Raw genomic sequence first — 12718 nt, forward strand, 5'->3', positions numbered from 1 at the left:
ACCCGCAGGGTCTTGCGCGTTGTGCGTCCATCACCAACACGCCGCTCGCGCGCTCGCGTTACGTGCGGCTTGAGCATCATCGCCGCATTTGCTTTCCTATCCTTCAGGTAATCTCAAGGCCAACGCCATAAGACTTTAGATCTACCGGCAAGGAGGCGAATCCTCGCGCATTCGACGTGTCAATCGCGCCCAGATGCCATTGTCGTCGGAAAACCATGTCACATCTCGATCACAGCTCCTTGCCTCAGCGCCTAAATACTGATCGCTCGATCCCGCAGTTGGTTCAGTGCATTAATCATTCCGCTGTCCGCTCGGCTATGTACTGCGTCGCAAAGACTGCAGGGGCTCTACTGTTATCGCGAGTCTGTTGACTTTGTATCACTGGAGGCGCTGTGGACATCCGGGAGACGGTTGCGCTAAGTCGCATCGTAACTAGCGCCCAGGCTTCCGCTTTCCTGCAACGGCGAACCACAGAACCTTGATAGGACAGCTGTACAAAGCAAACACTTATAATTTCAGCTACGCCTGCTTCCTTCTTTTCTTCACCTGCGATTCGCGTTGTCGGCACGAGAATTCGTATAACATGGGATCTGCCATTTCCTGGACAGCATCTGGCGGAGAACATTTATCCAGTTCGGATGCGAAGGAAGACTTCTTGTCTTCGATCTACCGGCCACATGACGGCACAAAACCACCTGGGTTCTGGCGAGAGTGGAATGAAGGAATGGATTTCAAGAATGCGCCCACAACGATGTCCCCGCGCTACTCACCAATAGAGCAACTAGCTGTCGAGCGGTGGAGAGAGCAGGTTAGCTATCGAGTAAAGGCACGGATAGCCCTTTGCCAGACTTGCAAACCCGATGCGATACAGAAAGCGAACAACGAGCGACCACCCAAACGTAAACGTACAGAGCACGATGTGTTTCAGATACCCGAACTACTGGATATGATACTGCAGTTCGCCGGACCTGAAGCCCAGGTTCGCGCGTTGCTCCTGTCGACTGCCTGGCGCACCTCCGCAATATCTGTTCTTCGCAGTCCTACAAACGTCGACGCGTTTCGAACCCTGCCAGTCTATGCACTAATAGATTATGGACAGATTATTGATTGGGAGAGCGAGACCCCGCTTCGACCTAGCACTGACGAAGTCGCGCAATTTTGTCTACACTTGGCGCGCATACGCGATAAGCCTTGTCATCCGCGAGCCCATAGGCTTCTCTATTTCCCCGCGTACTTCGCACAGTCGCCAGATCTACCGGACACAGTTACACACTATCTGAACGGATTGGATGTTGCGCAACGGGGCGAACCCCACATAGACGTACAGTCGGTCACTCGTGACGCAAATCTTTACTGGCTCGATCTTAGCCAGTTTCGAATCAACCCGTACTTCGAGATGTTATTCTCCGACGAGGACCGCTTCAAACATCACCTAGGCCGATGGGAAATTAGTCTACGTGTGGAGGCTACATCCAACTCTCTTTTGATCGACGACTCGATTTCGAATCAACTTCTTGTTCAGGCTATTAAGTCAATGCAGATCGTGCACCCGCCATGTAAGAGTCTTGGCATCTATTACTACGATCACGGTAGATTCAAGATAATCGGAACACACCTGCTTATGAGAAGACTTCGCCGAGAAGACGGCATTCGTGTGATCGATCTCGTAAGAGCACTATCCGAATTGGCCCCTGCTTTGCTATCGACGTGGACGCGCCATGCGGAACGACTCCGTGACCAGATCAAGGACGCGCACTGGATCGACGACCTCTGGAAGGTCCCCGGAAAACCGAGATTCCGGATCTGTTTAGATAATACAGATATGCCAGATGACTATTCCCCAGAAAACCTTCCACGAGCCGCGTTTGTCTCGCGAGAGTCGGCAGCCGTAGATGTGCAATTGGGTATGGAGGCTCACATCACTCGTCAGCCGTACATGTTCGCCGAACAATTCCGAGGAACGAGGGAGGGCGAATGGCTCCCGAAGGAGCTCTTTGAACCCATGAAAAGCGAGACAGCTCGGCATCCGATCGAGTGGAACAAGTGAACGCCATGCTCCTCCATACCCTGTAGAGATTTTAGCAAGCGGGCTTGTCTTTTGGTATCATGTAAAGTCGAGATGTTTGGGAGATCGCTTTGGATGTTTGAGATCTCCATGTAGGGGTTTGATAGTAATCGCATAGAATCCAGACGACAGACTTGTATCTACGAGGCTGATCTACTTCGTGGATCGACCCTCACCCTTACACTCGCGACATCACGCGTCACCCTCCAGCATTATCATTACCCATCCATCGTCAGCATACCAGCAACCAACCAATCCCAACTCACAAGTCCCTCGCCGCCGCAACTCCAACAACTCATACCAATGTACTTCCCAACCCCCACCCCCCGTCAAAACCACACCTCTGTCGACCAACTCGGCACCGCAGCCTTCGTCACACGCTTCTGCACCGGCCTCACAGCAACCCGCGGGTTCAACACCCGCCGATCAATCGTCCCATCAGTCATTGCGCCTCCTTCCATATCCTCTGACGCAGACTTAGGCAGCAACAGCGATTTAATCCGCGAAAATAGCGACGGCTGTGGCGATTCTGGGCCGTGCTCTCCTTCTATCTTTGGCGACAGGTCATGTGGTGCCGGGCCATTACTCGGAGGAGTGCGCAGGGGTGAGCGAGAGGAAGGGATGGCCGTTGACCCAGGAGTCAGGGCCGGAGACGGTGTTGGCTCAGGTACAGGTGGTGTCGCATGTGGTGGTGGGGGCGCGGGTGGACTGATTGGCGGTGTTGGGGTGGATGATTGTAAGGGCGGCGGGTTGGTTGGCGGCACGGACACCGAGGACGAAAGTTGGGGACGCGCCACAATGCTTGTGTTGGGAGGGAGAAGCGAGGATCCTGTAGGTGGGATACTTGGGACGCGCGGTGATAGGCTTGCATCTTGCGATGGGGAGAGTGATCGCTGCACGGGCGCGGTAGAAGTTTCCTCTTCTGCGGTTGGCATTGGTGCTGGCTTGGTTGACACAGCCGCTGCTCTGTCTATGAGATCTTCGCTTGGTCTAGGGCTTACTTCTGGTATCGACTCCATGTGCGTTATTTGCCGACCAAGAATGGTTGACGTCGGCGTCGGCGTTGGGTCATCATCAATCACTTGCTCGACAACGATTGGACCCTTCTCAGCATCATCCGGAAAAGGTCCATCGTAGACTTTACGTCGTCTGAAGCAACGGCAGCAGCACAGCATGGAAAGTAAACCTCTGTATATATTCATTCAGTAAAAGGCAGGTCTGAGAAGAGAAAGCGCGGCCGTAGCTATAAGGTGATGTTTGTGAAGAGAAATTGCGCGAATGAGTGTGCAAGGCGGTCTATATGACAGATATGGGAAGAGTGCTATGCACTCACAGGAACAGGGCTACCGCTGCAGCGAGACCACCAATGAGACCGTTCCTGATGCTGCTGTCCTTTTCGCGAGCATCAGCTTCAGACAATATATCGCCTGGGGTTTGACGGCGCGAACGGCTGAAAGGGAGATTGAATCGGAGTGCTGATGCTCCGGAGGTCTGCTTAACCTTCTGGTCGCCGGTAGCGGTGTACACTCCAGTCATGGGCATCGAGTTCGTTGCAGTGGGCTGTGGTTCGGATTCACCCGCGGTCGTCGGCACGTCCTCCTCGGATGGATACCAGATGCCTGCCTTCACGGTACCATTGCCCGCGATGATAGCTGCGTTTTCCTCCTCCGTGCAGGCAAGGATTGCTTGACGAATCCAGCAGATGGATGGAGGGCTCTCTCCTGGGTCATTTCTGTGCTCAGAGGTGCTGGGGCCTTCTGTACTGAAGCTGGACAGGTCGACGTCGCGACCGGTGCTGATATCGTCGCCATGAATGATGCGACTGAAGACGGTAAATGCGGTTTCTGGCTGAAATTTCGGGACGTAGTGACCGGAGTCGTATATCCGAGAAAAGGACAGGTTGCCATATTGACGGACAGCGCCGCCAACGTAAGCCTCGTTCACCTGAATGTCCGCATATCCAGCCTCTTTGAAAGTCGTCTCGTAGCCTGGCACACGACTGGCAATCTCGAGAGAGTTGTTCTGTCCTCCATACCAGTTGCATATGATGTCCGCGTCACCGTAGATGAGGCCGACTTTGATGCCGCGGGCGAGCAGGTCTGCCACGGCCTCCAATGCGCCTCCGCGGGCGGAGTCTCCATCTAGATTTATGGTTAGCAAAGTAGATGCGTATAGAATCGAGAATGGGGCTTGATCTCATACTGTAGCTGAAAGCATCCAAAACCATGTCATTCGTAGAAGTGAAGTTGACTGGAGCACCCACGGATTGCATAATGTGTTCTTCGTTAAGGTAGGTCTCAAGTGCATCACTAGGGCCAACTGTCGGGAGAGCTCGGATGTCGTAGATACTTCTACCAGGAAGATAGGCGGGACCGACGTTTGTTTGGCATGTTAAGAGCGCACTTATGCAAATGTCGTTCACTTCCTGGACGGTACCCAGGCCTTGGGGATCGTTGGCAGCTGCCGCAGCAGTGCACTGGTCAACCAAATCTACACAACCCCCTTCTGCATAGACTTCTGATATCGCGTTTTGATAGGTTGTGAGATCATAGCCTTCGATGCCGTAGGTATTGTTGTATGCGAAGAGCAAGCCCGAGGTTGTTGACGTCCTGACATCCATTATACCGTTGACGATGCCCACTGAACCAACGCGTATCTCCAACGTTTCAGCCGGAAGATCGCCCTTCTTTCGCCGATCGTTCTGCTCTTCGTAGTGGTCTGCAAAGACTGGACCATAAATACCTCCATAGCTCTCAGCAAACAGGTTTATCTCAGAGGGGTTGACAGTGTCGGTATCGGATCGAACACCAGGGTTGTACTGGGGAAAGGCCGACAAGAAGCCTTGAAGGAAGTGCCACGAGGAATCCGCAGCAATAACAGTCAAGTTCTCAGTTTTCCTAGAGCTGGCAGACGGGAAGGTGCCGTTTTTGAAGCGCCATTCCGGGACGTCGGCGGGAAGCGGAGAAGGTTCCATGCGCTGATCTAGATCTGCCCAGTAGCCTTTGCTGAAGTCGACCGAAACATTGACGGGCTCATCGTATGAGAAGCCGACCTGCGTAGGTTGGTCGATGAAGAGTATGTTGGAGCTGCGGTCCCATCCCCAAACCCTAGGCTGAGAGACGTAGCTGCCGTTTGGCCCTTCTACCAGCTCGCATGGCCCCAGTTCTGAGAAGAGACCAATCATGCTCGAACTTCCAGGTCCTCCACTCAGCCAGATGGTCAATGGCGCAGTTTCCGGATTCTCACGTGCTTCGAAGAACCAGAAGAAGGTGTTGATCGGGTAGTTTTGCTCGGCCGGCGACAGTGTGAACGGGGGAATGTTGACATATCCAGTATACTGCTTCTGTGTCTCAAACGCCGTTGCGCATACGTGGGCCTCGGGTGATTTGTAGGATATGGTGATGCGCGGGTCCGCAGGCGATTGGATAACGGTATCGTAGGTTACAGGTAGTGGATACTGCTGGGCGATTGAGGACCCAGCGTGGAGAGCAGACATGAGAACGATGGCAAGTAGTTGGATCTAATGACCGTCAGTGATTGGTCGATTTGCGCAGAGCAGTGTGCCTACCATGTTGGCGGGAACCGGTGTAGCGGAAAGCTATCGCGCATGAGAATGAGGATAAGAAGCCTGATAAGGTAGAGCAGGCGGCCGAATTGTTACAGTCAAGCGATGCGCAGTGCCGCGTCTTTGGTCCCGTGTTGAGGAAGTGAAAAGACGACGGTCGTTCAGAGGCAACCGCGTGTAGTGCCTAGTGGTATTTGTAAGGCGCCTTCCTTCACTTCGGACAAGCGAAGGGATGCGCGAAACGGGCAGTCCCTCGCTCACTGCAGAGCAGCGGCGAAGAGAGCGTTGCGCGGGTGAACACGCCACGAGGACTAGCGAGCGTTTGTACTACAATACTACGCGATGATGTAAACGGCAGGGAAAGGGAAATCCAGTTCGGTATCACAATAGTCGTGCACAATCACTCACAATAATGCAGCTGTACCCTTCCAATACACACTGCATTCTGTTGCTCGCCGAAGCATCTGTCCTGTCGCGCACCACTCTGCCTCATCATCACAGCGCGTTGTGTAAGACATCTCAGCCACCTTGTGCTATTTACGCGCTACGCCGCGTGCTAGAGGCTTGTAGGAACGTGTCTAGGAAATTATACTTGCCGTACCCTAGTGTCGGGTGCATACAGCCTAAATGCCGACAAGGGCTTGCATGGTCATGGATCCGGCCGCCAGCCACCCTTACGTTTGGGTCGACATCCAAGGCGCGTAAACCGGCTGTGTTGTGAAGCCATGTAGTCAACTGTTCAGAGCCGCGTTGGCCAGTTGTATCCTTCTGCCGTGGCCCCCATATATCCACGCAACCGCGTCGGCCATGTCGTTGTGGTACGGTATCCATCCTGCGTAGTGTGAGCTGAGGACTTGCAGGAGTTGGAATGAGACTTACCTTCGGGGGCAAAGCCGCCTGGCTCTTTGCCCTTCAGTTCCTCCCAGGTCTTCTTCCCGGCCAATCCTAGCTGTACAGCTCTTGATCTCTTGCCTCTCTTTGCTATGAGTCTCACTTCACCTTTCATATCCTGGTCCGGCCCTGCGACTCTCCAATTCTCGTTAACTTCGTGCCCTGGCTTCGCTGCCCACGGCTGCATAGTGCGCCCATCTTCGGTCTTCTCATCACCAGTTGCCGTCTGCTGCGCATACGGAACGATGTACATCTTGACCTCTGCGCCGAACTCCTCTCCATCCCGTTCCTTGAGGAGCGCATCCCAGTTCTCAGGTTGTGCCGATCGTTTGCGCCGATGGTCGTAGCCGGACGCGATGAAATCGGTACACGGGGTGATGTAGGTCAGTTCCTTCCAAGCATCGCTGTTCAAGAGTGTCTCGATATCGAAGTAGGTTGTGACGTCTCGCCAACCGTCGCCCATGCCGAAACCGTGCCAGCAATCTTCGACGACCAGTGTATCTAGACAGAGACCGGGAAGTAGTGTGAGCGCATTCGCTGCATAATAGGTCGGGTAGTACTGTGAGCTTCCGGAGGAGTACAACGGGAAGGGATACGCGCGCACTCGGGCATGGCGCAGACGCGTAAGTACACTCTGATCGACGGAGAGGAGCGTCTCGAGTAGATTCTCTGTACCGCGAAAGTGAAGTGTGCAATTGAGCGGGAGATGGCGGTGCGCCTCGGCGAAGATCTGGCGACAACTAAGCAGGAGCGCTATGCGATTAGAAGACTCAGAGTCGTCGCTAGGTGTGCTAGCGTGCTTGAAGCCATGTCGGATAGTGTAGCTGCTGAAGAGGAAGCCATAGATGAGTTCGCGCAACTCAACAGGTATCGTCAGAAGGTTTGGGGCGCTCATGGTGTCGATATTGCTGTCGCGCCGCGATGGTTTCAAGGGCAGGAACGTGCGATTCCCTGCTTTTAAGGGAACCAAGCGATACTAAAGAAGCTGCTATTGATAAGGAGTAGTCTATCCCAGAAGTTGGTTGCCGGACCCAAACAAGTGGTCGTGCTGCGTAAGCGGTGCAACTGGCCGATAAGCAAGATCAGGTTACATGGGAACGATCTGACGGCAGCTGTCAGTCCAGCCCAATCCTGCGGAACGCGCGGATTATAAGTCATGTTCAGCTCACATCCCGGCTGGAGCTCCCTGCCAGCGGTGGTTCTTCCGAGGGTGAGATGACGTTTGAAGCTGTTCGGCGCACTAGGCAATGGGCTAGTGCGCGCCTGAAGTGTCGCATGCGCGGTCGCAAACCACGAACGGTCAGGGTTTGGGCGAGCGATTAGCTGCGCATATGTACACGTGCCACGATAGCGCAAGATCGACATGTATTACAAGATATGGTTTGCTGTGGAAAGCCTACGGCTAGACGAATGGAATGCTCTGTTCTGGGTATCTTCGATGCTCGCTCAAGTTCAGATCTGCCTGCTTCTATGGTCCGCGAGGACTTTGCGCCATATACTATAGCCAACGCCCTCAGTCTGACTTGGACCGCCCACGCGTCCGTTGTTGTTCCTCTTGCAGCTTCTTCTGCTGCCACTGCCATTCTACCAGCACGGGTAGAAACTGCCACAGATCAAACTCGGGCCACAGACACTTCAGGAAAACGATAGACGTGTTCTCGTGGGCTTGCCATAGCATAAAATCGCTCAGCCGCTCGACGCCAGAGGTGCGAACTAGCAGGTCAAGAGGCGGGGCATCAGCCGTCATCATGTTATCGTTCAAAGTCTGAGCGCTGATGGACTCTGGGTCCAGAAACGTCGGCCCGTTATTCGAGTCATCCTTCTCAGGCGAGTTGATGGCGGTCGAGGTTGACGAGGAACGCCCGTCTTCAGCCAGAGCCGCCTCTTTCGAGGGTGACGCTGGCCGCGAATCAGTCTGCTCGGCAAGGCCCTCTGTATCCTCTTCCAACATTTGCTTGCGAATATGCTGGGTGATGTGGGACTCGGAAAAGGTTCGCTTCGAAGGGGTGGGCAGGTTGTGTATCGGCGTGCCGTACGTCTCGACAGTCTTCATCACTGCGGTCGTGATTTCGTGTCGCGAAGTGTAGGGGAAGCAAACGTTGAGGACAGCCCTGCGGATGGTCAGCGATGTCACATAATGGTCGGCGGGCAGCGCACTTCTTGTTGTGTGCTGTCATTGCAACAGCCTTGTCCACGGCCATTTGTACATCGGGACTGAGGAGCTCGCGCTCTCCCAGCACCCGGATGGATGCGCCGTAACGATCTAGCAAGGCTCCGTGCTCTGCCATTTGTTGCAGCTTGACCTTGGCCATGGACATGAGGGCATCGACTTCATGCTTGGAGCGCTTGAAGTTCTCTATGCTGAATGCGTAGATGGTGACGACCTTGACGCCAGTCTTGTAGCAGACTTCGAGGATCTGAGCTGGTTAGCATGGCTCAAAAACACTGATAACAGTCTCCCATACCCTCGCTAACGATTCGAATCCAAGGTTGTGCCCTTCTACCGTCTCAATGTGGTGGTTGCGCGCAAACCGGCGGTTGCCGTCCATTACGAACGCAACATGTTGCGGGATGGGGCCCTGCTTTAGTGACCCGATAAGAAGCTCTCGCAGCTGTCTGACTGTCCAAGCGACGGGCGGCGAGGTCGCAAACCACTTGTGTATGCGTGAATCGTGGAGGGAGCCCATGGTGAATATTGTTGAGGTACTCGGCGTAGGGCGTAGGGGCGTCGGAATTTCGAGGAGGATACAACGTCGTGTTTTATAGATGGGTGAGAAGTCGGATGGATGAGACTATGCTACGGGAGTCAGGGTATCATGGTGTAAAAGGATTGATGCCAATGCTAGACGCTACGTATGACTTCAAGGCGCAGCGATGGTCTGGGAGTCGCGTCACTTTGGGGCCCTGCGGCGGTGTGGCTGGGCTGACTGCGTTAGGCGTGGCGCACCCGTCGCTTCCGATTCTCGAATCTCTTTGCCGGCAGCCGACCTTCCGACCATCTCTCTTCTTCACCGACGCAAGCCTCACTTGCCGCGTCATCAACACTGCGCTCATCGCCCTGCTGTAGCATTCCACCCATCTCTCTACTAACATACATCATCGCCATGGCTGAACAGCCTCAGAGTAACGTGACGGAGCTCGCCGAGCAGCTCGTTGAAGGCTTTGCAGCTCTGAGTGGAGAATACCAGGTTTTGTTTGATTCACAGAAACAACTCGAAAGCAAGCTCTCGTGGGCTAAGCAACAGGTACGCCATGTCCTTTTACGCCCCTTCCTCTTATGATGAACAACTTTAGCTCTAGACCTGAAGCTGCACTCGCAGCTCTGATCGAAAACAATCACAGCTTAGCCTGACCTGGATACATATTCTGCATTTCAGCATACAATATCTTTGACGTACACTGCTGACCATACCCAGTATCTTGACATCCTGAAGCGCTTCTCGCCGAACACGTTGTCGCAAGACCACCTTACCTTCCTGCAAGATCTTGAGCGCGTAGGAGACGAACAACCGCGGACACATGTGAATTTGGTGGAGCAGTTGGCACATAGCGATGATGTAGAGCGCAAGAGCCGAGCACTGGTCATCCAGAAGGCTGAGGAGGCTGCTGTCAAGCTGCACGCCCATGAGAATACTAGCAGTGTAAAAATATGGAGTGGTCCGTCCGCAGACAAATCCGCCTCGTTACCTGAGATACAGACCAATAGAGCCACATCACCCATTGAGAAAGACTTCACTGTTGCTGGAACTCCTAGTAAGCTCGCCTGTCCCTTCGCTTCTGGCAGCGGCAGAGGCAGCCCGCTCGCTACCCCACGTAGCTCAACGTCCCGGTTAAGCGCACGTGGCCGAAGATCGAAACGACCCTCCTTTACCGATCCTATTCGAGCCGAAATATGCAGCAACAATCCTGCTGCTTCCGCAACTGCCTCAGTCGCGGCGTCTGGCTCCGCTGCCGTCTGCCCCATACGCTTCCTCGACCAACACAACCCAGAGGAGGTGGCCCAATACTTTGAGAAACACAAGCATGAGCTACCGAGAAGCCATGAAGTCTGCATCAAGCGCTTCCAGAGTAACCAAGAGAGCATAGAGCAGCTAGATCGCAAGTATGGCAATCTGGTTAATATGATCCAGGGCCTCGGTCAGAAACATCAGGAGTGGCTCCCTGAGGATCCCGACGACGCCATCGAAGAAGAGCCCGAGGCTGAAGCCCACTTCAGCACTGACGCAAAGGCGGACACCAAAGTTCAAAATTGGGCCTCAGCTGTCTCGGCAAGTCTCAACGATGGCACCCCACCGCCTGAAGAGGAACCAGAAGAAAACACATTGGACGAGTCGAGAAGCGGTCACTTTGACCGCCCGCTCAAAGAAGTCAGAGTTGGCGAATCTCCAAGTCGGCCCTGGGGCATCTCGATACCAGCCAAATACACCAATGCACACAGCTCATCCTCGGTTGGCTCAGTACCAACAGCGTCGCCGCAACTACCCCTCGAGACTGGCCGTCCAATCGGCGAGACGCCCCAAAAGACTGGCAAATGCCCATTCGATCATCGCGCGATGATGGGACAGACGCCGCAGCAGCCTGAAGTGCCACAATACACTATGCCACCGCAGTCGCAACCTCGGGCCCCAACCACACATGTTCCACCGACAGAAACCCCACCGCAGCCCCGAGCTCCTGAACCATCACAACCACCGAGAGAGACGGAAAGCCCGAAAATGGTACCGCAGATGGTTTTCAACGGGCCTGTATTCTTGGGCTACCCGCCCGAGCAGTTGGCTATACTATTGCAAAACAGCAATCTGGGTGCGTCACTGCGGTAGACATGGAACACTCACTGTACATGTTCTCGCTGGCTGTGTGCTTGTAGGTATGGTATTGTACTCAGAAGGTAGGCTCGAACAGCTGCTTCTTTCACAACTACGCCTCGCCTCGTCTTTTGGTATCGTCGTGCTTCTTGTCATGCGCTCGTCATTGCTTACTACGCTGTGCCTTCGTCCATCTTTCAAAGCTCCTGCGCGTCGATCTTCTACCTCTCCTGGCCGACCCTATGGCACTCATCTTCTGCGATCCGGCTACCGTGCTCATTTCTTCTTCAGATCTGCCATCCACGTCCGTACGCCCTTTGCGCTATCGTGTGCCGCACGAAATACTGCATCGTCGTTAGCTCCTGCATGGCTGAATTTCTCAACACCTACGTTGCCGCTCGTTCTCATCTAGGCCTCGCATGAAGTCGGCGCCTTCCCCTAATGCACCTCGTGGATTATGAGCTTGATCAGCTATGAGGGCAGCCCTGGCCTTGAATGTCTACACGGGTTAGCATATACCGTTGCATCGACCAAACACAGAACTCACATCGCTCAGTACCTCAATCATCTCTTCCTCCTCAAAGAGCTCCAAGATTCGTGCGCCGAGATTGTAGAAGTGCGGGGCGAGAGCTCGCAAATCGACGGTCCGTGGGTCGGCTTTGAGGGCGTTCAGGACGCGCGGAGATAAGGCGGATGGAGGATCGATGGTCACGAGCGAGGATGTATTTAGACTTTGACTGTAGATATTGTGAATACGGAATGTACATATGATTAGAATCTTCATTTACCTCAGTGCAAGCATCTCGCCGAGCCATAGTGGAAGCTCGACTTTTGAACCCTGCTTCATATCGCCGCTCATGTTGCCCTCGAGATAGCCGAGGCCAGGAACGGTAAGCTCAAAGGTACATGGTACCTTTTGCGCATCCGTCAAGATGGCGTCGACGTCGTAATACGAACTCATCTTCTGACAAGCATTTCTGTCAGTAAGCCGACACGTAGAAACAGGAACAAATTGACTATCTTTCAGCTGATGCTGCGGTGCGAAAGAAATGCATCAGAGGCCATCCTTGTACGAGGCAACCGACGTGTCGCGTGTCGTGCCACCAGCCTGGTGCATCGGGACGAATATGCAAGGAGATGAAAGCGCAGGCAGAATGGAGGACGCATGCAGCCCTGCGATTAGGAACGGGGCGGGAAGAGGCAAAAAGAAGGCGGGTCAGAAGATGGTAGAAACGTGTAGCTTACTGCGTAGTCGCCTCTGTGTGTATTGCGCGTCTTTGAGTGCCTGGCGGAGGTCCGATGATATATAGCGCGTTTCGTCCGAATGTGATGAATCACCGCGCACCTCGCCTTTCAGCAGCGCGTACAGGTCTCTTTGAGATTAAACGAGCG

The 12718-nt window shown here is 54.1% G+C and overlaps 6 protein-coding genes across 6 annotated transcripts; 2 read left to right on the forward strand and 4 right to left on the reverse strand.

Moving 5' to 3' along the window:
• Positions 1–751: 751 nt before the first annotated feature.
• On the forward strand, positions 752–2047 carry J4E79_005491 (uncharacterized protein; the record flags this gene model as incomplete). Its single annotated transcript, XM_049354369.1, has 1 exon — positions 752–2047. The coding sequence occupies one exon, from the start codon at positions 752–754 to the stop codon at positions 2045–2047; it is 1296 nt and encodes a 431-aa protein (XP_049211234.1).
• A 1347-nt stretch (positions 2048–3394) lies between these two features.
• On the reverse strand, positions 3395–5636 carry J4E79_005492 (uncharacterized protein; the record flags this gene model as incomplete). The annotated part of the gene is made up of 3 exons (XM_049354370.1): positions 3395–4206; positions 4268–5585; positions 5634–5636. 3 exons carry the CDS (start codon positions 5634–5636, stop codon positions 3395–3397), a joined length of 2133 nt encoding a protein of 710 aa, XP_049211235.1.
• A 725-nt stretch (positions 5637–6361) lies between these two features.
• J4E79_005493 (uncharacterized protein) lies at positions 6362–7416 on the reverse strand (the record flags this gene model as incomplete). Its single annotated transcript, XM_049354371.1, has 2 exons — positions 6362–6462; positions 6510–7416. 2 exons carry the CDS (start codon positions 7414–7416, stop codon positions 6362–6364), a joined length of 1008 nt encoding a protein of 335 aa, XP_049211236.1.
• Positions 7417–8034: 618 nt separating this feature from the next.
• Positions 8035–9208, reverse strand: J4E79_005494 (uncharacterized protein; the record flags this gene model as incomplete). Its single annotated transcript, XM_049354372.1, has 3 exons — positions 8035–8632; positions 8679–8938; positions 8987–9208. 3 exons carry the CDS (start codon positions 9206–9208, stop codon positions 8035–8037), a joined length of 1080 nt encoding a protein of 359 aa, XP_049211237.1.
• Positions 9209–9625: 417 nt separating this feature from the next.
• On the forward strand, positions 9626–11341 carry J4E79_005495 (uncharacterized protein; the record flags this gene model as incomplete). The annotated part of the gene is made up of 2 exons (XM_049354373.1): positions 9626–9766; positions 9938–11341. The coding sequence occupies 2 exons, from the start codon at positions 9626–9628 to the stop codon at positions 11339–11341; spliced, it is 1545 nt and encodes a 514-aa protein (XP_049211238.1).
• A 261-nt stretch (positions 11342–11602) lies between these two features.
• On the reverse strand, positions 11603–12287 carry PSF3 (DNA replication protein; the record flags this gene model as incomplete). Its single annotated transcript, XM_049354374.1, has 4 exons — positions 11603–11670; positions 11717–11825; positions 11874–12063; positions 12115–12287. 4 exons carry the CDS (start codon positions 12285–12287, stop codon positions 11603–11605), a joined length of 540 nt encoding a protein of 179 aa, XP_049211239.1.
• Between the last annotated feature and the right edge of the window lie 431 nt (positions 12288–12718).

The sequence above is a fragment of the Alternaria viburni genome (genome assembly GCF_023758015.1).
Source record: "Alternaria viburni strain BMP 2772 chromosome Unknown scaffold_10, whole genome shotgun sequence".
NCBI lineage: Eukaryota > Fungi > Ascomycota > Dothideomycetes > Pleosporales > Pleosporaceae > Alternaria > Alternaria viburni.